Genomic DNA, 26,449 nt, shown 5'->3' with positions numbered 1-26,449 from the left:
TGACAGGACAACTAGCAATAGTATATATCATCACAGAAAGAAAACATTTCAAAGATAAACTAAAGGGTCAAATGTTTCAGAAAAGTCAAGGAGGATGAGGACTGACAAAAGGTTATTGGATTTTATGAAATGTGTAAGCCACATTTATTCTCTACTTGTTTCCAAGTTCTTGGTGAGGAACAAAATTCCAAATTTTAACATTCTTTATGGGAAATTATGAGTTTTTTAAAGGTTTCTCAGAATTACTGGTTGTATGTATGTACGTACATATGTGTATACATATGAAATTAGTTTCCAATCTTATTCCACTCCAGAATCTTGAACATATTCATTAAGCTGCATGTCTGTGCAGAATTATTAAGTCTATCAAGTAATATCAACTTAATTATTTCAGGAATACCTAAGGATTAAGGACCAGAAATGAAATTTGAGTGAAAGAATCATTCCATCTACCTTCAAATTTCTCCTTTTGGTCCAGTTACAACTATACACCAATCTAATTAATGATTTTATTGAAACATTTTTGGGGGCACAGTTTTAGAGTTATAACAAAACAGTTTTAGAGTTTATATCTCCTTCTGTCAATAAGAATATTATTTCTGTAGGTGCAACTTTACATTTGACATAAAGAAGTTTCTCATGTTTAAATGAATCTCCTGTATTTTAGTAAAGGTAGGATTATTGAATATTTACGTTTACTTTTTCCCTTTACATTCATAAATGTAATTTATCTAGGCATTTTTAATATCTCATAAGGTTAGATCTATATGTAATTCTTGATCTAGTATTAACTATTTAACTTCTCTAAGTAACATAGTTACAAATATTGTATAATTAGAAAATACACGTTATATCTTTGAGAAGCAGTACATCAAACTATTGATTGCTTTGTTAACTTTTTTAATTTGACCCCCTCCCCCTAAAAAAATCAGTTTTTCTTTATCATAGCTTTCTTTCTTACCTAATTTGTTTTTGCTCAGTAGCAGACTTCATATTGTCTTAAATTTTAAGTTCTTATTCCTCAATATTTCTGATTAGCATTGATAGAATTTTACTGAGTACATGATACTATTGCATCATTATGGGAAAAAAAATTTTTTTGCTGTTACTTTTATTTGATTAATACTAAACTGAAATGGACCAGATATTTATTGCAACATGGTATATTTCCTGGAAAGTTTCTACTGTATATTTGAGGTTAGAGAAAGTCTTGGAATAAATTATTATTCTATAACATTAAATGTTGTGCCATCTGTTTATATCCTCAAACACTGGTAGAGCTCCAAAATGGCCTAACATACAAAATAGGTAGTACAGACTCAGAAATAAATTTGCTTTTATAGAAATACAGAAATCTTTCCCCCCCTTCCCCAAAAGATTCTAAAAATTTTGATATAACTGAATAATAGGTGTAAGAAAATGGTGTCCCTAAGGTTTAAAAAAAACAAAGCTAAAAGCAAAACACTGCAATCTGCCTTATAGTTGGGTACTAATGTTTATCTAGTTAAGATTTGCAAAGCACTTTATATACACCTCCATTTGCTTCTCACAACAGCCCCATGAGGTAGGTAGCGAAAATATTATCTTCATTTTACAAATAAGAAAACTGAGGCTCAGAAGCTGAGATTTGCCCAGATTACAAAGATACACACCATTTAACGTAATCCAAGCAAACAAAGAAGCAAAACAAATACATTTGCCAAATGTGAATCTAAGCATACTAACCAAAATCATTCAGCAACATTTGTACCCTTTAATCTATGCATTTTGGAATTGGCCAAAAGGTGAAGAAAAAGTTCTATTTTTGTATTATAAATGTATGCAATGTATTAAGTATAAAAACAATTTATAAAACACATCAGAATTTTATTGCTTGAAGAATACAGCATATGAAAGCATAAGAATGTCCAAAGGAAAAGTCACAAGGATCCAAACATCATACATATCAGATGCAGTAAAATAGTAACCTGAACTCTGCATCAGAAAAAAAAAAAAAAAAAAAAAAAAAAAGTGTGAAAAATATCTAAGTTAAGAAAAAGATTCACTTAAAATAGAAAGTGTAAGGATGTTACAGTACAAATTAGAAAAGCCAACACTGCATATTAACATAGTGATTACTCTCAACTAGCTTTACTACCTTTGGTACTTATTGATACCTTTAAAAAAAATGAGTTGCTTACTCAGATCTTGCCCAACATACTTCATGCAATATTCATGAAATAATTTCAACTTAAACACTCCAACAAAACTAACCTTTTCATTGGAGGAGGAAGGGTGGTATGTCAAAAAAAAGGGATGTATTTAATAAATACTTGATAACTTTTCATTTTCTGAAATAGCAAAATCTGATCATTAAGAAATCCAAATTCCTGTAAACCTTACATGTTTCATTTTCTAATTAAAATGGCCATATAATTTTTATTTTTATTTTTTTAAAGAATCCTAGCAGTTGTCAAACCTGCTATATAATTTTTTCAGCTCTGCTGGAAATCCCAAAATTTAAGGATATGGATTATCTGACACAAAAATTGTGGCTTTTCCTTTCTGTTTCCAAAATGTGAACAAGTATGCTATTTCTTCAATACATCAGAATTAAACAACCATTAATGTGCTTTACTGGAACAAAAGAAAAGCATTTCTTTAACACATTAAAAGTAACCATTAGTTTTGCTTGTGGTGCTCATCAGTCATATGGCATGCTGTCCTAACTGAAATTAAACCTGATTAATTTTCTGCTATTAAACCCAATTAGGGTTAAAAAGACAATGATGCCATTTCTAAAGGTAACATAGAAATAGGCCTGTAACCTAGTCAGGAAAATGTTAAATTCCTGCTGACAAAAAGTAAACTATAAGGGCGACTTTTTATTTAAAAAAAAATTATTCTTTTCCAGCAAGCATGTTCATTAGCTTCCATTCCTCCCCACAAAGGTTTGAATATTCACCAACGCCAGTTAAACCCTTGGAACCCACATAAATGTTTCATCAAGTTCCATCCACTCATTTTAATAATATGAACATGGTTGGACAAAGCAAGTAACACTATCAACAACAATTATTGAATTGGAGTGAAATAATAAGAATCATGACAGTCCTCAAAACAGGGCAGTCTTTGAAATGTAATAGTTTAGTTCAAGATGAATAGATGCCATAATAAAACCTTGGTTTTTACCCCTATACAAAAAACAAAAACAAAAACAAATTGAATTTGTACAACTCCTATTAAACATACATCTTCCTAGCATTGTATGTGTTTGAGTTTTTTTTTTTAAACAAGTGTATTTAACTGAGCATATATATTTATTACCTTTTTTATTTATATATATATATATATATATCTCCTCATTTTTAAAAGGACAAAAAATTCAGACACTGTAGAACTGAACTCTTTGTTTGTTTTTTTTTTTAACTAACCTGATCCAATGTCTACTTGTATCATTCCCACCCATCCCCCCCGAAAAAATAATTAAAAATTCCCCATATATGATTTTTATAGTTTAGTTAAAAGGGCAGAGGAAATGCACATGTAGATTTAGAGCTTCTGTATAAATCTCAATGTATTTTATAAACTTGTAGTTTACTGTAACACTGTTTATTGATCAAATAAAGGACTCACTGCTATCTAAAATTTCATAAACACCATTAAAAATTCAAAATTGATATGATACTGAACCTTAAATCTTCAAGAGTTCAAAGAGAGTTTTTTACATGTATAGCACACAATAGCTGAAACTTAACAGCAGACATCCCGAGAATACCAATGGCCAGTCCACCAAGATGCATACAAAATTACAGATAAGCATTCTTTTCACTTTTTCATTGTGCAGGAAAAAAAATCGTGAGAATAAAAACTCAGCTGGTGAATTTCAGATGTCATCTTCATCATCTTCATCCTGAGAAGATCCTGCTTGATGGGATGCACTGGCTGAAGCAGCAGCAGCCAGCTGTGCTTGTTGGGCTGCTTGCTGCATCTGGAGCCATTCTTGCTGAGCCAGTTCTGCTTGCTGCTGTCTAGCCTAAAAAGCCAGACCCACCCCCCCAAAAAAACATTTTGGTCAAAGGCAAATATGATCAATTAGAAATATAAAAGGCAGACATTTTCCAACTACTTTATAAAGCATACAACAGAAAGACCTAACCCTCCTGCAAGAACACTTAGAAGAAAATGTAGCCTGAGGAAAATATTAAATTAAAAAGCAGCATTTTTGCAAACTTAGGAGGTTTCCCATGGATATCAAACAATTCTTGGCTATTGTCTTGTCAGAGAATGAAAAATAGTTTATATAAGATTATATTATATATATACATATAATATTATATATTCTTTGATTATAGTTATTTATATGCAACATCTTGCTAGGTCTCTATTCTCTTTCCAAACTACAACCCCTTGTTATTCATGGTTTTCAATTATGAATGAATTTTGTAATATAAAAATAATTTGCCATAATTTAAAAGTTCATGATGTGGCATTTTCAGATCTTAAAAGAACACTACTGCATGTGAATCCAATAAATAAATACTTAAATATTATTCTCAAGGCCTTTGCCCCCATCCTAGGTATCCTCAAATTTTTGCTTCTAAATACTTTTGCTACTTAAAGAATAAAACAATGATAGCATGGGGAAAAAATGCTTGTGAAAAAAGTAGTGAAACAGATTTAGGGAGCCAAAAGAAAATTAAGAATGACAATGGTAGAATAGGAGAATAAAAAAACACAATCTAATCAAACAAAGGACTTGGGAGGGGGGGATAAAAAACATAAAGCAATTCAGAACATCTTTCTGAACTGCATTATTTAAGATTCATCCAGACTAACATGAGTAAAAGTAGTTCTGAATCTAATATTTGATTGTCACAAGTAAGTATTGACGAACTATGCCCTCCCATAAAAAATTATTATTTCCAAATAAGTAGTTTACCATTTTCTATTAGCTCTTCAAAATTCATTCATTTATCCTTCCTTCATTTTCTAGTAAACACCTCAATATATGAACCATTCCTATACAAGGAGAGGTCCCAGTAATGGCACTGGAAGGGTCAGATAGTCAGATCAAAAAACAGAAAAAGCTGTTTCCTTATAAGAATACCAAAGAAAATGCCACACCACACAGTAATGATATCAAACATTTTATGAAAGAATATCATTACCTTGAATTAATCAAGGGATTAGTTCTATACTTAAGATATCTGACACAAGAATTGTGGCTTTTCCTTTCTGTTCCCAACTTAATCCTTTATTTCTCTTAATCTTTTAGGATTCTATCATCCATAAACCTCTTTTAAAACTATGTTCAGTCTATACTACATCTTGGATTAACAAGTACCAGTATGTAAAACTTATTTCCTTTTATTTGACATAAAGAGACATATACACTTGAAAACATGTAAGTGGTTAACATTTATTTATCATTTTAAAATTTCACAAAGCAGTTTATGTACATAATCATATTTGACTCTCACAACAATCCTCAGAAAATAGGTATTATTATCATCCCAATTTTAAAGATGAAGAAACTTATAGTGAAGTTAAATGAGTTGCTTATGATCACAAGTCTATTTAAGTGCCTGTATGATGGAAATCATTAATTATAGTGGTATAGACAGTGACACAAGTCATGAAGCAGGGATCATTATTCTAGTAAAGTATGGGAAAAGGTCCATGGAGCAAGTGGGAATTGAATTAGGTCTTGAAAAACAAGCAGGATTTCAATAGATAGAAAAAAGGAAGGCATTTCAGTGACAAACGGATAGGCAAAGGAATGGAACTGAAAACACACACATTATTAGCCTTGTTGGAACAAACTAGGGGAGATATATCTTGAAAGGCAGGCTGGAATGTGGACTTCATCCTAAACTTAATAGGACACTATCAAAGGCTATCAAAGGGCATGAAAATGACACGATAAAAGCTCTTTTAAGAAAAGCAGTCTGTTGGCAATTCGTACAGGCAACTAAAGGGGTCGAGTAGAAGAGACTTTACTAAAAACAACTTAGACTAGGCTATTACAATCTAAATGTTAGATGATGAAGGTTTAGGCTAGAGTAATGGGAATGGAAATGGAAAAAGGATCATAAATTTGGAGCTGAAAAAGGCCTTAGAGAACACTATAAGCAACTGTTTAATTTCAACAGACAAATTGAGTGGTTAAGTGAGTTGGTCATAGAACTCATGAGGGTCCCAAATCTTCCTGATGCCAAGTTCAGAATTTTGCTGCCTCTCAAAGAGTATCAGACATTGGGTATAAGAAGCAAGAGACCAGCAGAACTCATATATAGGGAGAGATTTTAAGACTGGATGATTAGAAGAACATTGTCACTGACAGAACCAGGGATGATCAGAAGGGAAGATAATTTTGGGATGGTGGAATATGTATTTGCTAATCAAAACTTTAGAAATGCTATCTGATGACAAGTGTAAGATATCCAAACATATTAGGCCAGAAGCCAGTCAAATACACTTTCATATATAAACTCCTTGATAGCAAGGAGTCCCCTAGCATAGAGTTCTGCACACAGTAGTATAAATTAAATATTACATATTATATATATATTAAATATTATATATTATATATATATATGTAATATTTAATTTATACTTTAACATATTTAACATGTATTGGTCAACCTGTCATCTGTGGGGGGTGGGGGGGAGGAAGAGGGGAAAAATTAGAACAAAAGGTTTGACAATCGTCAATGTTGTAAAATTACCCATGCATATATCTGGTAAATAAAAACTTTTATAAAAAACTAAAAGAAAGAAAGAAAAGAAAAAAGAAAATATGAGCATAAAGGAGACATTGGAGAAAAGACTAAGGATTTAAGAACTGAATCTTCATGTACTCAGAGTTAGGGAATGGAAAAGAAAGGATATAGAAAAGAGGTAGGAAAGGAATAAATGTCATGAGGACCAAGAAAGTTCAGTTTTAAGAAGAAAGAATGGTCAATGATTTCAGAAAGATCACAAATGAGGCCTGAGCAAAGGTGACTGAATTTGGTGGCCAGGATATGTCTAGCAAACAGCGAGAATAAAGTGTTCAGTAAAGGGGTAAAGACAAAAAACACATTATATAAGATTACAGAAGGAAAAGGCAACAGATACAAATTAGGCATTCTTAAAATTTTGCAATGCAAAAAATAATACAAATAGGAGAGTAGCCTGAAGGGTCAATAAGGGTTAAAGGTTATTTTGAGATGGATCTGTGCATAGTTGAAGGCAGAGGAACAGAATCCAAGACAGACGTAGGTGCTACAGAAAGATGTTAATTGAATCCTAGAGAAGACAGGGATGAAATTTACAGCAAGGATATGTAGGAAGCAAGTATAAATACATAGGAAACAACAGCAACAATGGAAAAAAAAAAGTCACTCACAAGCCAGAGGCTGTTAGGTTGAACTGGCTTTATCCAATGTGGTTGAAAGAGTCACTCAAAAACCCTTGGAAATATCAGTTTTTGTTACAAAAGAGGCACCCACAGCAGTCCTTCATCAAGGAGACAGTGTGATTGAGTGGGTGAACCTCCCAGCACAACCAGAACAAAGCCTTACTCCTTACCCAGTGCTTGTGGCTAGAATTTTATTAAAGGCAATTAAGAGAATAATACAATTATCTGGAATAAGTCCTGAAAAAATATACACATTCTATACTAACGCACAAATTAATGTATGCTGTGAGACCATCCCAGAATGGCAAATTTTATTGGCCACCGCTCCAAATTTTGCACATGGATCTCCATTAAAGATAACCCGGCTACTACATAATTGGTGATGGGTTTTTGAAGAAAAGGTTTCTAAGGTTCCTCTTAAAGAACCAACAATCTTTACAGATGCCTCCAAAGAAAATATTTGTGCTGTATATTCTCATAATTTAACCATAAAGAGAGTAGGCAGGACTCCTTTTCAGTCCACTCAACAGAATGAATTATTTGCTAACATGCTAGCTCTTACTTATTACCCAGGAAAGGCCGGAACTAAAGAATTGTCAAATACTGACTTAGCACTAAGAACCTAATATCGCATTATTTCATTAGCACTTAGTAAGAACCTAACAAGAGGCTTTTTTTTTTTAATTTTATTTTTTTGTGAGAGAAAAATCTATTTCTTGCCTTGAATTATTCAATTACAAAAAGGGTATTTTACTACAATAAGCTTAATTTCTCAATTTCTATAAAACAATTTAGATCTTACAGTTATTCTAGCATATTTTCTTTGGTAAGAGAATTTTTACTGTCCAAAGTGTTTTAAAGATGGACAATGATCAAAAATGTTAATATTTTAGGCATAAGAAAAACTGAAGTGCTCAACAAAATGATACATTAATTTAATGATTAATTACTGTGGCTTACCATGACACAATTTAGGCATATAAAATTTCTCACTAAAATGAAATAAAAATTTCAAGTACAATTATGTACTCGCACATATTTGGAAGAAATTCAAGCACTCTAAAAGCACTGCAACTACTCGCATAGACATTTTTCTGAGAAAATACTTTAATATAGCATCTTTTAAACACCAAAAACAGAACAAAAAATTTGATTTCTTCAGTTAGCTGTGAGAACAGGAAAGCAACACAGGATATTAGGCCTCAAAAATCACCACTACCAAATGTCAATTCCATGCACAAATCCTACTTGCACACCTTACTATAACATAGCAGTGATACTGAGATCTCAAAGGGTATGTGTAATCTCTTGCAGATGCTACATTAGGCTGGAAAAGCTGTAAGTATGAACCTGATGACTGTGTATGTCTTATGTGAGATCTAACCTGGGCTAAATACAAAGACCTATTACTATCAAGTTGACTATCAGGTAATGAATTTTTTTGGCTATAATAATTGATAAAACAGTCAAATATATAAAAGAACTCTCAGTTTTTATAACCCTTTTGCTTCCATAGTAAAGTACCAGAATAAGAGAAATGATGTTAAGAAGAAGAGTTTTAAACAATATACACATACTAAATTCCATGTTGGTACCTTAAAAAAGGGAGGGAATTAAATTAGGTACGGAAGCTAGAAAGCAGGAGAAATAGCCTTTTGTGTATGGAGTGCGTAGAAGCAGATGGGAGATTTTCACCCACCATAAATGATCCTTCATTTACTTTAAACCATTTTTTACAGCAGAGTCTAATTTGACTACATCCTCAACTTTCTTAACTTCAAAGAGTTCCTTTTTCCACTCTATTTCTGCCACATGCCAACAAAATTTCTGTACCTTGGACCACTCCATTTTATAGAACTGCACCACTTTCAAAATTCTAAAGTCCAAAATGCTACTCTCTGATTACAAACTTTTATACTTTTGCCTCTACTACCCTCACCTTTTATTCTCTCATATCCCCTATTTGTGTCATAAAGGAGTCACAGGACTTCTTCCTAGCCTCCACATGACTCAGGTTTTACCTGTCTCTCATATTTGGTCTTGGCATGGTATTACCCCTTTAAAATTTACCCGATAATAACTAAAATCACAATCCTTGACTTTGTTATTCATAAATCGCCAATCCAAAGCAATCCCTACTGTACATTTTGGTTTTAAAGGACACTAATACTACTCGGAAAATCATGAAAATGCATTGAATTCATCTGTTATAAATTTCTAATACATCATTCTCAGCTAAGTCCTTATTTCTAGCCAGCAATTCTTATATTCTAATTTTACTCATCACAATGACTGTACTAAACATTTTCCTTTCTCCTCAACCTCCTAATCATATCTCTATCATTTGTACACTTCAACCAGATAGTCTAACCTTCACTGGCAAGTGTGAGTCATTTGATGAGTTCCCTCAACTTTCCCCCAAATTCTTAATAGCCACTCTCATTCATTACCTACTCCTTTTGTGTCTGAGGAAGAGATATATTTATTCCTTAATAATAATTATAATAAAAGCCAACATTTATTTAGTAATTTGTTAGACACTATGCTTTATAATTATTATCTTATTCGAATTATTATCTCCCCACAACAACCCCGAGAAGCAGATGCTGTTAATATCTCTATTTTGCAGTTGAGAAAATTGAGGCAAACAGAAACTAGGTCATTTTCCCTGGGTACAGCTAGTTCGTATTCATGTCTAAGGCCAAATCTGAAATTGGGTCTTCCTGACTCCAGGACCAAGATTCAATCCACTGTACCATCAGCTGCCCTCTCACCAACTCACAACTTCCTAATTATCAAATATAGTGGCCTTTTGTCAATCTTCATCCTTCTTCACTTCCCTGAAATATCCAATTTTATTAACCCCCCCATCATTCTGGAAATTCTTGCCTTTCTCAAATATTATTCTTGCTTTTAACCTCTTTCCTAAAAACAACTCCTATTCTTTTCTTTATCCCTTACAGTGTTTCCCTAAAATACTGTCCTTAGGCACTTCTCTTTCTCCTACACTCTCTCCTAAAAATTCATATGCTACCTCCACAATAATTTGACTTCATCTCATAATGTCCTTTCTACTGCCATCACTATAAAGGTAACTCTATACGTCTTTCCATATCCAGATCCCCACTTTCAATCCAGACTTCATAGAACTGTTAAATCATTCTTTTCTTCTGAATATATCTGATTGTATCACATTTTATTTTAAAACCCTCTGATATTTTCCTGTAAAGCCTAGAATTGCAAGGCCCTTCATAATTTGATGTCATCCTAATTTTATAAAACCCCCTTTCACATGCTATTTCAGACTAAAGAACTTATTGTCCCATATCCAATCCCTGTACTTTCCCAGCTCTGTTTCCTATGTTTGGAATGCCCTCTTGCCATACAGTAACTTCCTATCCCACCCTTTTAAACTGAAATTAAATATCACCTTCTCCTATCTGAACTCAGTATACTGTTGAATTTAGGTATGCATCCTATTCTCTATCTCCTAACTACTAAGACAGAGTCTGTGTCTTATCTAACCTTTGTATTATATCTTCCTATATCCTTAGCACATGGCATGTAACTACCGAATTCTTTTGCCAGTCTTCTTTGTAACCGATAATATATATCTGCAAGAGCTGATCAAAAAATAGAATGCAGTGCCTTTCAGACCTAACATTATACTCAAGTCAGCAAAAGAAACTCAGGCACAGATGAGGTTACATTACAATCTTCTCATTCAAAAGAATCTTAGTGGAAGGAGGCAAGCAGAATAAATGAAGCTTTAGCAACTCTCTTTAAAATTTAAAAAAAAGAAAAAAAAAGAAAAGAAAAGCACAGTCTTTTTAAAAGTGTCATGAACATGGTTTAATCACAAAGAGGAAATTATCTGGGCCTCCTACATGTCACTAATTATAACAGTTTTCCTTAATGTTTTCTATAAATGACTTTTATCATTTTATTGTACCTTAATCATACACGAAATCATATATGATACTTGTGTATGGACATTCTTTTTAAAAACTTTAAAGTAAATTTCACATTAAAAGATATTAGTTCTAAGTTCATTATCTTAGAAAATAGAAAGAAAATATATGCTGCATTTACTATTTTTATAGATGTCAAAATTGACCAGATTCAAACACTAGACTCTGTCACATGAAAGAGATTCTTTTAGGTGCACAGGCTTTTGCAGACCCAAAACATTACAGACTTTATAATCCATTAAGATTTTTATAATGAACTAAAAAACCTGATAGGATTCCATATAAAACCACAAATAGTATAATACTTACTTTGGCAAATAATTCCTGTTGTTGTCTTAGTAGTTCTTCTTCAGGAATGCCAAGGTTTTCCAAACGAGAGTTGGCCTTTCTTCTTTTTAGGGCTACCGTTTTGCATTCTTGTAAGACTTCTTTCACTTCACTGATATAGGAGCCAAAGCCCAAACTTTCTAATGCTAGAGAGAAAAACAAAATCAAATCAAATTGAGTTTCTACACCATTAAATCTGAAGAGGGATAGTGAGGAAGTAAATAACACTTTCTTAGGTATGAGTCGTTTAATTTCAGTTGGTCTTTTTTGCATTAATCCATTTTATAGTTATACTAAAAATTATCTTGAAGGGTGAAATAATAAGTATTTTACCAATATGAAAAGCAAAACCAAATGACACAATTGTTCAGGCTTCAGAATTTGGGCTTCTACTTTTTGTTCTCCCACTGATAGATCAAAGCATTTCCTATGAAAAACTACCAATATTAAGGATATATGATTTTGGAAGCATGCTTAGCCACTTACAGTAACTCATGATTCAATGATTTAGTCATTTAGTCACTCTCAGAGGACTGGGGGGGGGGGGGGAGAGCAAATATTTATAACTTATTTGTTAATAGTAGATTTTTATGTCAATTGGAATTGAGAAGTTGGAACATCTTAATGAGTTTCAAATGGAGAAAATGGGGGGGGAGACAATTTTTCCTTTATTCAGAAGATAAGCAGGAGATTATTTTCAGCAAATCCCCCCAAAACGGACAAATTTAAAATATGCTAGTAGAAACTGATGCAGAGAGAGCTGAATTGATTGCCCAGGTTCACAATGCTTGAAAGTGTCTGAAGCCACCTTTGAACTCAGGTCTTTTTGATTCTAGGTCTTGTGACACCTAATTGTATTTTACAATTTATGCTCCTAGCCTATAATTTAAAGATCCACACCATAGCTTATCAGTATCATGATGAAAAAAGTTTAAAGCATAGCTGCCAAGACAAAATTAATTAGGTTGTATTTAAAACTTCAAAGATAAATGAATTAATTCACAACTGGTGATAATTCACCAATGAAGATCAAAATCCATAAAAGTCTAAGAAGATATTCTATTGAAATTTTTTTCTCAATTATATATAAAAGTTTTTTTTTTCTAACACTAATTTTTCTTCTTTTTGAGTTTCTGCTGCAAAGTGAATTGAACAGAACCCAGAGAACACTGGACACATAAGACTGACTAATATTGTACAATTATCAACTATGAAAGACTTGGCTATTCTCTGATCTACACAATCCCAAAGGACTCAAGATAAATGCAGATTGAAGTAGACTATTTTTCACTTTATTTTTTTTCTTGAGTTATTTTTATATATAATGTATATCAAATTGCTTATCTTCTTAGGGATTGGGAAGATTTGGAATTCAAAAATTTTACAAACAAATGTTAAAAATAATTTTACATGTTCTGAAATACAAAAAACATTATTCATAGGAAAAATTACAAAGTTTTCCAAATTCTCTCTCTTCCCTTCTCCCCACCAAAAAGCAAGCAATTTGATAAATTATACACGTGCAGTCATGAAAAGCATTTCCACATTAGCTATGTTGCAAAAGAAAACAGACCTAACATGCCCTCCCAAAAACAAGGAAAAGAGAAAAAAAAAAAAAATGCTTCAAACTACATTCAGACTCCATTAGTTCTTTCTCTAGAGATGGATAACATTTTTCATCATAAGTCCTTTGGAATTGTCTTGGATCATTGGCACTGCTAAGAGCTAAGTCATCCACAATTGATCATTGTATAATATTGTCTTTATTGTATACACTGTTCTCCTGATTCTGCTCACCTTTATTTTGCATTAGGTCATGTTAATTTTCTCAAAATTTTTTGAACCAATACTACTTGTCATTTCTTACAGAATAGTATTCTATCAAAATGTATAACAATTTGTCCAACCATTTCCCTAATGAATACTCAATTTTCAATTCTTTGCACCACCAAAAAAGCTGTTATTAAATATTTTTGTATAAACAGATCCTTTTCCTTTTTCTTTGATCTCTGTTAGAGAGAAGTGGTAACAGTATTGCTATATCAAAGTGTCAGCACTATTTTATAGACCTTTGGGAATAGTTCTAAACTGCTCTCCAAAAAAGTCCAAAATATGCATCAGGCTCTCCTTGTGTAAAGTGCTTTACAATTATCATCTCATTTGATGTTCACAATAACCTTGATAAATATTATTATCCCCATTTCATAGATGAGGAAACTGAAGTAGAGAGGGCTGAATTGATTGCCCAGGCTCACAATGCTTGAAAGTGTCTGAAGCTAGTTAGTGAACCTATTTTTTTCAAATCCCCTCTAACATTTGCCACTTTACTTTTCTGCCATATTAGCTAATTTGATAGGTATAAGGGAGTACTTCAGAACTGTTTTAATTTGCATTTCTCAATTTAATAGTGATTTAGAGCATTTTTTCATGTGACTTACAGATAATCTAGATTTCTTCTGAAAATTATTTATAAATTTTGACCATTTATCAATTGAAGAATAAATCACATTCTAAAAATCTGACTCCAATCTATATTTTTTGAGAAATGAGACCTTTATCAGAGAAACTTGCTATAAATTCTTCCTCACCCCCACTTCCCCCAGCTTCCTGCTTTCCTTTTAATCTTGGCTGCATTGGCTTTGTTTCTGCAAAACCTATATATTATAAAGTTATTAAAATTATCTATTTTTCATCCTGTAATGCTCTCTATCTGTTTGATCATAAATTCTTCCTTTACCTATAAATCTGATAAATTTCCATGCTCCCCTAATTTGTTTACATCAACCCTTTATGTCTAAATCATGAATCTATTTTGACCTTAGCAATATATGGTGTAAGCTGTTGTCTACCCTTAATTTCTGTCAAATTGCTTTCCGGCAATTTTAGTCAAAATGTGAAATTTTATCCCATTAACGTGGATCTTTGGGTTTGTCAAAACTTACTACTATAGCCATTCACTATTGTGTACCTAATTAATCTGTCCCACTGATCCACTACTCTACTTCTTAAACAGTAGCATATTGTTTTGACGATTATCACTCTGTAGTACTTTTCAAGATCTGATATTTGTAAGCCAACATTCCTTTACATCCCTCCCCTCTATTGATTCCCTTTATATTCTTAACCAAATCTTTCTACCCCTAAGATGATAAATATTCTATGATGATAAATTTTAAAATTACTTTTTCTAGCTTTCTAAATTGGGGGGAGGGGGTATTTGATTGGTATGGCACTGAATTAATTTAGGAAGAATGGTAATTTTATTTTTATTGATTTGACCTATTCATAAGCAATTAATATTTCTCCAATTATTTAGATCTGTCTTAATTTGTATGAAAAGTGTTTTGTAATTATGTTTATATAGATTCTGGATTTTTCTTGGCAGGGAGACTCCCAAATATTTTATATTTTTTTATATTGACTAGACTGTATTTTTCTAAATGGAATTTCTCTTCTTGCTGGACTTTACTGGAATATATCAAAATCCCAACGAATTGTATGGGTTTATTTTATATTCTGCAACTTCACTGAAGTTGTTAAGTTGATTCTCTAGGATTCTCTAAGTATACCTTCACATTTGCAAAGAGTGATAATTTTGTTTCTTCACCATCTATACTGTTGATTCCTTCACTTTCTTTTTTCCTTTCTTATTGCTATAGCTAATATTTCTAATAAACTATTGAATAATAGTGGTGATAATAGGCATCCCTGCTCTAAGATGATATTATTCCTGTTTCTTTCATGAGTTTTCTGCAGTCAAAAACCCCTCAGAAACATCTAGTAATAAGTGCATCTAAATGGGGCTAGGTTTGTCATTAGATTATGCACAGTAAGGTTTAATGGACAATGCTGGATTTGGAGTTGGGAAGACCTGGGTTCAAATATTGTTCCTTTCTGGTTGTCAGTGTTCTCATTTGCAAAATGAAGAGACTGGATTTATCTCCCTTTGAGGTCGTTTCTAGCTCTAATTCTAGGATCCTGTGAAGTCTTTTCAGCTTAGCAGAACTTGTCACAACTTGTGTTGTGCTAGTATAGTTTACAAGGACATAGAATATAATTTCTGTACCACAAAAAGACATGAATGAAGGAGTCTAAATGGAGATACTTTGTAAAGTATCCAAAAATTCTGATTTTAGGAAACAGGAATTTGAACATAGTTCTTAGCATTCTGCTACATTCCTTTAAATATTCTACCTGATGTTTGAAAAAGCTTTTGAGTCTATGATCTTTAAAACAGATACCAAATATCCATGCACAGATTCATATTATCATATAGTTGCTGGTTTGTATAAATAATCTTAAAGATATCTGACATGATTTTGTTGTTGAAGTTATTTCTACTGATGATGTAACCCAGAGGTTCTCCAACTACCGCCCGCCACTGGGTTATGGCAAATGGGCTGAGGGGCAGAGACAGAGTGTGAGTTTTTGTTTTTACTATAGTCCGGCCCTCCAACAGTCTGGGGGAGAGTGAACTAGCCCCCTATTTTAAAAGTTTGAGGATCACTGAATTGTAACCTGTCACAAAATGTGAATATTTGATTAAATACGATTTGATATCTCTACTAATGTGAGGTAGAAAATGACAAAGAAAAACCAAAATATTGGCCCTAATCTGAACTAACAAAGTATTAACAGTTGCCTGCTTATATTGAACACTTCTCCTTTCTTTCCCTAAGCATTATGTGAAAGACATTAAAAATAATAAACCAAGAAATGACATTGAAATTCATTTCCTTGGCACTTCCGACCTTCTTTGACTACAAATCTTTCCCAGACTCACCATATTTTTTGTGCCAATATTAATTTCTTACTAGTGAATACTTCCCCTAAAATACTTTCCAATAAAAACAGAATTAAACTAAACTATTTGAAGTAAACTTGAAGAAATTTTAGGGGTGCACATTTTAAGAAAGATAAATTAAACTGGAAAATGTCTAGAACAGGATAATAAAAATGGTAAAAGGCCTTAAAAGTCAGATATAATATAAAGTCATAGGGTAATTCTCAGGTAGGGATTAGTTGAACAAAGTGCAAATGTTTAACTAAGAGGCAGCTTGGCAAGGATGGGAGGGAGACACGATAATTTGTCTGCAAATAGTAAAAAGACTATCACATGAAATGAAGATTAGACTTATATTTGGCTCCAGAGCACAATACTAGGAGCAAAGAAGAGGGATGGAAGCTGGTGAGGCAAATATAAGCATGTATACACAAAAACTTTAAAATAATTATAGTGATCCAAATGTGGAATGGATTGAATTAGGAAGTAGTGGGCTCTCTCTCTCTCACATAATTTAAAAAGACTAGACTGACTACTTGTCAAGGATGTCTGATCTCTTCCAACTGTTAAAATAATGACCGACAGCATTGAAAATTTCCATTTTCATATTTTATGATTTGTTAAAAGAAAGTTAAGATGTATATTTTAGCTACAATTATCTGGAACTATTATATTTGGATTTTTGTTTATTATTATTGTCTTCATTACATAAGGTATCTTATAGATAGATCTATATAGATATAGATATGACAATCTCACTCAGACCACTCTTTGAGGAAAAGTCCAAAGTCTTGCTTCATTTCACTCCAGTCTCTTTAGCTATCTATCTCTCTGCCCACACAAAGATCTTTTCCCCCTTCACCCTCTCCTTTTTTGGGATCATGAACCATGTTCAAATCAACTTGGGCAATTCTCTTGGATGGGGAGTGTCAATTTACTGTTATCTCAGTAAAAATCTCTCTAACTTTCTGGATTAATATCACCCATTACAAAATTCTTTCTTTAATATTCCAAAATAGGTGATTCTCCAGGGTCCATCTTTATTTTTTGTCTTTGGATTTCCATTGCATAGTCTCTACTGTTTGTCTTTGTATCTCCATTGCTCAGCAGTTTTTAGCACTGAGTAAGCACTTTAAAAATTTTTTTTCCCACTCTTCCTACATCATTTTATAGAAATCTTCTCAAATTTTTTTGTTTGTCATAGAAGTAGGGGAAAAAACTTTGTATCAGATTCTAATAAACGTCTGACAAGCCAAGTTTTATAAAGAAATAACACAAATATACTAGACTTTAGAGGCCAATAGAAAAATGATCAAAAGGGATATTTTTCATATTTGATAAGTTTGGATTTCATCTTCTGAAAATTGTCCACATTTTTTGATTATTTTTCTATTGGGGAATGGCTCTTAAGTATGATAATTTTGAGTCAACTCTATACATACCATATGCTGGACTTTTGTCAGAATATTTGGTACAAAATTTTTATCCCAACCTAAAATTTTTCTTTTAGGTTTTATTTTTGATATGAAGGTTTTATATTAAATAACATTTTGGTTTTTATAATCGCCTCTATTCCATCTCTGGTTATTATATGTTTATAATGGAGCATATGGTCCTGGAGGGTAGTAATGTTTTAGTCTTTTGTCCAAGGCACCTAGTGAAGTGCCTACCACTAGAGGTGTTCAAATAAATGCTTGCTGAATAAATGGAAATGCATATTAAAACAAAAAACAAAAACAAAAAAAAAACTCTGAAGTTGCAACATCATACTACTCATCTCAAGTTGGCAAAAATGATAAAAGATGGAAAAGACACAAACTCATTCTTGGTGGGTCTGTGAATTTGACCATTCTAGAAAATACTTTGGAATTATATAATAGAATTGTTTGTATCCTTTTATTTCATTAATGAAGAGAGAAAACAGTAAAAAAACCATCTGCACCAAAGTACATAAGTAACTGATTTCCATTTTAAAGTTTTAACAACGGTTTTTTAGGGACTCTGAAAGGTAAAGTGACTTGTTCCAGAACCATATACCCAGTTACATTATATGGACTTTTAATGCAGATCTTCCTGAAGCTACTAAGCAATGCAATTGTTTGATTTCTATTTCAAGCATATTAGTAACAAAAGGTCCAAATGTAACAAAATATTCAATGTAGCACTATGTTGTAGCAAAAAAATTTAAAAAATAAATACATCCTTAATGACTGGAATATACTCATATGTAATATACTGAGGTATATAGTAATCAAATTAATCTATAAGCTCATTATTTTGAAAGTTCAATCTGAGCAACTCTTGTCCATATCCTCTTATACTCCATGTATATGGGAGAATGACCTAAATGGTATTCAGATAAGACTGATAGCAGCTAAAATATTGTGAATGCAAAGAGAGATATAGGGAAAGTATTAGAAAATATGAGGAGGAAGAGTTCATTTCCAGCAATGAGAAGCATGGAAGGTTTCATATAGGAGGAAGAAAACCACAATAAGCCTTGAAGGATTTTGACAAGCACAGAAGGCATTGACCTTGTAATTTCTCATGCCCATCATTCCATTTCCTCTTCCTATTTCCACATATTGGCAGTGGCTGTCCCCATGTCCAGAATTCATTCCCCTTTTCATCTCTAACTCTTAAGAATTCCTATTTCTTCAAGATTTGATTTAAGTGCTACCTTCCACATGAAATTTTCCTTGATCTGCCAATCACTCCTTCTCAATCTGATAATCCATTCTTACTCAAAAACAACTTTATATTTATTTTGTATGTATTTATGTATGTACACATGTGTATACATACAATCAAATCCATACATATGTGTGCATGTAAGCATATAAATTCCTTGAGAGGCAAGACAAGTTCATTTTTCTGTATGGCAGACACACAGAAGGCTCCTAATAAATGCTTAAATTCACCAGAAGATTCCACTCAACTTGCAAGTGAATTTTCTTTTCTAATCTAGCACATCAATACAAAACATTCAGGATCCACTTATTATTGATTCTGGCCCACCTTTTCTTCTGCTTATACATCTCTTCAGCGATGTCTACCATGCTACTTATATTCAAGTCATTATTGGTAGCATGCTCCAATCAACTTATACCCACGATGAGTTTCTTCATTGGTTCCTAGTTTATCTGACATTGAGTTCTTCCTATATCATGAAGTTCCATTCACAATTACATGAGTCTTTATATAACAAGCTTTTGGAATTCACTGAGAACACTAATTTCCCAAATGCAAATCAATCCAACGTTCCTCTTTATCAATTCTGAGTTCAACTAATGCTCCATCTGATTTGACAGGTTACCCATCTATTTACAGTTCAAATAATGTATACTCATATCCACTTTTAAGAAAGAATAACCCTCTTTTTTTCATTTCTAAGAATTTCACTGAGGAGGTTCTGTAGTATTCTCAGGATTCAATGAAATCATAACTGCAAAAGTGATTTGGCTAAGTCACTCAATATTTGCTTCACCAATGTTAAAGAATGAAAAAAGAACATTAAAAAAAATTACATTTAATTCCCAGAACAATTATCAATGAATCAAAATTTATAAGTATTACTAATAGAATGAATTTACATGCATTTTATTTGTAAAATATGGTACAGATATTAAGCTAATGTTTTAAGACATTTTGCATAATAAATGTTACTCATGATCTAGAATATAACACTTTGCAAAAAAAGAAGAAAGAAAGAAAGAAAGAAAGAAAGAAAGAAAGAAAGAAAGAAAGAAAGAAAGAAAGAAAGGAAGAAAACAAGCACTTTTTACTATAATTTATTATCCAGTGATAACAATCATTCCAGTTTTATACAAAATTTGGGGGTGTTTTAAATCTAAGAATAAGTAAAACCTTTAAGAATTATGAATGAAAATAATTCTTTACATTATAAGAGACACAGAGATGCAGTAAAAAGAAAAGTTTAATACCTTTAAAAACATATATTAGGAATTACAACATATAATTGGTAATGATAGGAGGGAAAATTGCTACCTAAATAAAATAATTATGTATAAGTCATTTTTATATATAATCAATGAATTCTGAAATTTGGTACAGTGGAAAGAGGGCCAGGTCTGGAATCAAGATGATTCATCTTTTTGAGTCCAGCCACTCACTTAATTATATGACCCTGGGCAAGTGACTTAACTCTATTGGCCTCAGTTTCCTCACTTGTAAAATGGGCTGGAGAAAGAGATGGCAAACCACTACAGTATCTTTGCTAAGAAAAATCCAAACAGAATCACAAAGAGTTCGAGTTCGACATGACTAAACATGAGACTGAACAACAAACTGACACCTAAGCATTTTTAAAAACACATGCAAAAAAGTAGTTACTGAACAGGTTTAAATCGACACTTTTAATGTGCCAAGAAACTGCTTTAGTATAAGAAACTCATGTTGGTAAATATCATCACTTGAACCACTAGCTAGGATAACAACATATAAAATGATTACCATAACATAAAGAGGAAAAGCAGCAAAATATAGCTGTAATTACCAATCATGACTCCAGGGAAGAGAAATATGGAAGACTGTTTCTGGTCTTTTTTAACCTCCACTTCTAAGTACTTCTAGTTCTATTCAATAAATGTCATCTTTCAGCATAATAATAATAATAATAACAGCTTTAAACCTGCCTACTAGAGTGCCCCTCTTTTTAATAGCAGTGCTTAGTTTGATGGATAGATAGTTTCTATATTCCACTGGTATCCTCATATTGCCAAAAAAGGTGAAGAATATCCCCTGAAGATAAGATGGACAGAAATATGTGAAAAGATATATTACATATCAGTCACAGAGAAAGGGAAAATATGGCTAATTTTCAATCTGCATTGGAGGGAATGCCCACATGGATGACAAATCTACTATGCCATGCAAAGTACACACAAATCATGAGCCCCTTTGGAAAAAATAATTCCTTTGTGATTACTTCCCACCCACCTCCTGAGACAGATAGATATAGATACATCACTGGACCTGGAGTCAGGAAGATCTGAATTCAAATATAACCTGAAATCCATACTGCAGAGTGAACATCAATAGACCTTCAGTCTGACAGAAAAGAGCACAGGAATATAGTAGACAATCAGGGTTCTAATCCTTAATCTTCAATCTAAGTAAATTTAAAAACTATGCACTTTGGTTTACCCATCTGCAAAATATAGGTATTTGACAAGATTACATCTTAAATCCCTTCAAGTTCTAAATCCTAGGTTATAGAAATTACAAAACAAATATAATATATATAGCTAAAGCTTTCAAAATTATTTCACAGTTGAGTCTGAGTTTAATATAACACTGTTAAGACAGCCAGATAGTACAAAGGAAAAGGAGCTGGGCCTGGAGTCAGAAAGCCCTAAATTAAAATTCAGCCTCAGACACTAGCTCTGTGATCCTGGATAAGTAACTGACCTCTACTTGCTTCAATTTACTCAACTGTAAAGTGAAGATGACAACAGTACCCAACAAGAGTTCCCAAGATTATTGTGAAGAACAAATGAGATAGTATTTGTGAATCTTTCCTTCTGTACACTACCCCTTTATTTTTAAATTGTGCACAGGACAGGAGAAACCAAAGTTAGTTTCCCTGCCTTCCCCCCCTCCCCCAAAGCCATAAAATTTCTACAAAGATACACAAATTCAGGGAATGATAGAGAACAGGACTTCAGAGATCATTTAGTACAATATTGATTTATCAGATGAGAAGGCCAGAGACCTGAGAGATTGTCTTCCAATAAAGCAACAAAGCAACATATTGAAATCTACACCAGAAAACATATTCACAAGCAAAGGTAGCAACACAAAACACTAAGAAACTTGGAACCCTTTGTAATGAAACATGACCTTTATACAAAATACTTTCTCTCAAAATGTACAACAACTTTTCAAAATAAAGCATACAACTGATATCATAAACTTATTTTCACATTAGGTTACTTTACAAGTCTATTCAAACTAATTGTAATCATTTTTCTTTTTTTTTTTTTATTTATAGTGACTGAATAATGATTTGCTGAATTGACTCAGATACAGAGTACAATACCACCAAAAATGGCAAGTGAAATGTCCAGAGGCAAAAGTCTAATCTAGTTCATTAAAGAACCCATCACTAAAGTCTAACTTCTTCAGCAACCTAAAACTACAAAGAATTCTGCAGCTTCACCACCTGTATAAATGGTGTATCTGAAACAAATATGTACAAGAAAGTAGGTCTATATTCACATTTATAATTTCATCTACAATTCCCCCATATTTCCTAAACCTAGGTTTCCAAAGTGTAGAGGATATTCCTCCTCTGTAAAAACACTAAGAACACATCATCTAACAATTTTTTAAATGATTGCAATGAAGGAGTCTCCAAAAAAGAATCTATATAATTTCCAATTTCTAATAGTGAAAAAGGAAAGTAGATTGTGTTTTTAATAAAAAGTGATTTTACAATAAATAGTATTAACACCAAAAAAAGGACAACCACAGCAGCCTTCATGTCATGTAAATAGTACTCAAAGCAAGAAAATTAGATATGATCCCCTGCAAGTCACTAAATTTGTCTAAGCCTCAATTTTCTTTTACATAAAATGGTTTATCTCAAAAGGGTATTAATGACACTCAAATGAGATACTATTCTCAAAGCATTATAACTTCTATTATCATAGTAAAATTATCACCCAGTACTTAGTAATATTATCATATTACATGTCATACAAATATTACACACTTGGCAGTTTTTTTTCTTTTCTCCTTCCTCTATTATCACTTTTTACAAATTAGTAAAATAAGTGTTTTACTAGGATCCTAATTTTTGATTTTCTGGTAATGACAAGTATAATCATAAAGTATTCAGAAGTGAACATATTCTAAAGTTGAACTAATACTATTTCCTACACCAGTATTTTCAAGCTATGTGAATATAAAAATATTCTAGAATTGGTTAAACTCTTATCAAGAAGTTAATTTGCTATTAGATTTTACAAAGATCACCAATAGCAAGACAGATCCCTTGAAGACTAGTATTTTTCCATGACAGACAATGTTGACAAAAGAACCTTTCCATTTTATATGAAATGTAAAAAGAAACTACTATCTGTGGAGAGTAATGCTGCATAAGAAAAGATGTTTCAGTATTGCACAGAGCAATACAAACAAAAGAATATCCTTTTTCATGTGGTAGACTTAAGTACAAACATCAAAAAAAGCTTTTAGAATACACTTTCACCATGCAATCTATTAATGAAGCTAATCAGCTTTACTGGAATTTTTTTTTCAAATACTGAGAAATCATGGTATATATTAAAACTACTTCTAACATCACAAAGGAACTACAATGGGTTATTTATATTGTCAATGTTGATGATAAAATGTCACCCAAGTAGTAGTAGGTATACTTATTAGCATAATACCACATCTGTAGAGTGCTGAACTCATTTCCCATATCACTCTGATGAGACTGTTACTATGTATATATATAGTATATGAAATATATATGCAAATATATAATATGTATTTATATAGCAATATGTGCATATATTTATTTACATACACATCAATTATGAAACTCAAATAGTAAAAGGTAAACTAGAAGCTCACTTAAATACTATAGTTTTATTAACTGAATTTTAAAAAACATTTTAAGCAACTGAGACACAACTTGGCAAGGTTAGAATTTATATTGAAATAAGATCATTTCAGACTTAAATGCTTTTCAAACACTAAATGGATAAAAGAAAAAGGAAAGTGTTATATTGCCTTCCTTAAGGAGGGCAGCCAGTACTCACTCAGCCCCAAGAATCATGATGTACTAAAAGTCTCCAGAATATCTCCATCTCTTGACACTTGACAGTACCCTGCACATGATCTACTGCTAACTGATGAAGTTGTTTTAAAGTGCAGTTCATGAATGGCTGTCTGTGTAAATCCAAGTGAGCAATTCAAGGGGGAAGAACAGAAAAATATTCAACGTAAAAACCCTTGGAACAAGCTCTTGGCCATATTAAAATATATTCTCTTTCCAGTACATAACCTGGCTGTGGGTAAGCAATGCAGAGGCAATGAACATCAAAGTAACATTCATTCTCTTCAAAAAATAAAGCCTCCGCTGCCTCCACAACAAAAATAAAAACTGCTATTTTTCTTGAAGCATTCACGTAATGAGGAACTCCACAAAGGAGAAAACATAGTACACCTCTGTCCTAACTCCCATCTTATGCTGAACATTTTTACTTTGTACATAAGAGATGTTTTCATTTGTCTTCGTATTCACTCCCTCTCCTCCCCCTCCCCAAACCCACCAACACCAAAGTTTTCCTGGGCTCCATGGCCGTGAAGCCAGAAACCTCGCGTTCTTTTTGCAGTAGTGCTGCTATCTAGGTGTGCCCGATCGGGGCGAGCCCAGGAGGTCTGGTTGCTTCACCTTAGCCCAGAGTGAGCCTGCGACTAAAATGCGAATTCTCTCTTCGGGACATTTTGGGACATCATTAACCAGTACCGTTTGGAAACACTTTGGGGGTGCCAAAAACATCACGTCCTTCCGCTTTCAAAGCCGGTGTTGCTTTTAAAGGGCAAAAAAGAAAAAGAAAAAAAAAAAAAAAACAAGCCGGATGTCTAGGCAAGCGGCTGGCCCTTGGCGCGGGAGAGAGCCCCAGCCGCGAGCCGCGGCGGCGTTCAGGGTATTCATTGTTCCACCGGGCTCCATTCAAGCCGCGACCCCCGCTCACCCCGCCGCTTACCTTGGATGACATGTTCCGGAGAGATGGTCTTCTTTTCGGATTTGTTGCAGATCTCGTTGGCCTCGGAGGAGATGAGGTGGATGAATTCAGTGCAGCAGTTCACCACCAGTTCCCGGGCATCGTTGGCCACCCGGACATTGGGGAGAGTCTCTTTGATCATCTTATTGATAGCAGCTCGGGGGATAGTAAGATCATCATCGTTGCCAGACGAAGAAGCCATCGTCTCGTCTCTACCTCTCTTTCTCCCGGCGTTTAAAAATTCCCTGGTTCTAGTCCACTGGCCCGCAGAGACCAGAGAATCTTCCTCACACGAGGGCGCGGGAGCCTGGGGGCGGCGCGGCGGGGACACAAGCCCGAGGAGCGGGGTGTGAGTGTGTGTACGCGCCGTGCGCGTGTGTGTGTGAAGGGGTGACTTGGGAATCGTGAGCACGGGAGAGGGAGGGAAGGAGCCCGGCGTGGTCCGGGAAGTGGAGCAGTTCGGGCACCACCACCTCCGAGTCTCCTCCTCAGGGGGGCGGGCGCCGTCTCCGCCGGCCCCGTCCCCCGAGCCCTAGCGCGATCCGGGGGCCTGGACTGGCCTCTGCACCGGGCCGACACCCCACGCAGGGGCTCGGCTCTAGAGAACCGGAGCCGCAGCCGCCGCCTCCGCCGCCGCCGCCACCACCTGCTGCCGCCGCCGGCGCCACCAAACCATTCTTCGGGCACCGGCACCGACGCCGCCGACTCACAGCATGTCGGCCGCTGCGGCCGCCGCTATCGCCGAAAGAAGAACACGGAGCTAGGTCGGGCAGACGAGGAGCCGCTGCGGCGGCCGCCGTGGCCGCTTAGCCCGGATGCAGGTCGCGGAAGCAGGAGCGGCGAGAGAGACGGCTTCTCCGGGGGCCGGGGAAAAGGGTTTGCCAGAAGCTGCTCCCGACAGCCTTTGCGCGGGCGGAAGCGCCGCCCTCCTCAAAATTCCCACTTCACTTCCGGCGAGGAAGAGCTGCTGCTGCCCTTCCCCCCACGGACGTACGAGGGGGCCCGGGGCGGGAGGTTCCTTGAGCCCTCGCGGGGTTCAACGGCCGCTTCTCGGTCAAATTTCCCCTGACCGGTCCCAAACGTCCCCGAGGTTGAGGGGGGGGGGCCCGGGGAGTGCCTGCGGCAAGAGGGCGGGCCTGGACCCCTGTACCGACCCCCCCGCAGAAAGCCCCTTGGCTGGGGTCGCGGAGGGGGCCGACCGGAATCGAAATTTGGTCCGAGC

The 26,449-nt window shown here is 34.3% G+C and overlaps 1 protein-coding gene across 1 annotated transcript; it reads right to left on the bottom strand.

The window, feature by feature from the left end:
* Positions 1-495: 495 nt before the first annotated feature.
* DR1 (down-regulator of transcription 1) lies at positions 496-25,637 on the bottom strand. The gene is made up of 3 exons (XM_074262714.1): positions 25,210-25,637; positions 11,665-11,828; positions 496-4,015 (listed from the first exon to the last, which is right to left on the bottom strand). Exons 1-3 carry the CDS (start codon positions 25,427-25,429, stop codon positions 3,866-3,868), a joined length of 534 nt encoding a protein of 177 aa, XP_074118815.1. The 5' UTR covers positions 25,430-25,637; the 3' UTR covers positions 496-3,865.
* Positions 25,638-26,449: the final 812 nt, after the last annotated feature.

Source organism: Sminthopsis crassicaudata, chromosome 4, assembly GCF_048593235.1.
Source record: "Sminthopsis crassicaudata isolate SCR6 chromosome 4, ASM4859323v1, whole genome shotgun sequence".
Classification (NCBI taxonomy): Eukaryota; Metazoa; Chordata; class Mammalia; order Dasyuromorphia; family Dasyuridae; genus Sminthopsis; species Sminthopsis crassicaudata.
This window is presented reverse-complemented; position numbering and strand designations above follow the sequence as displayed.

Excerpts from the sequence above, each read along its gene's own strand:
- DR1 (XM_074262714.1), bottom strand. The coding sequence starts at position 25,429 with ATGGCTTCTTCGTCTGGCAACGATGATGATCTTACTATCCCCCGAGCT. Across the intron at positions 11,829-25,209 it reads TCCGGAACATGTCATCCAAG|CATTAGAAAGTTTGGGCTTT; the intron begins GTAAGCGGCGGG and ends TTTTCTCTCTAG. Across the intron at positions 4,016-11,664 it reads AACAGGAATTATTTGCCAAA|GCTAGACAGCAGCAAGCAGA; the intron begins GTAAGTATTATA and ends CTGGCTTTTTAG.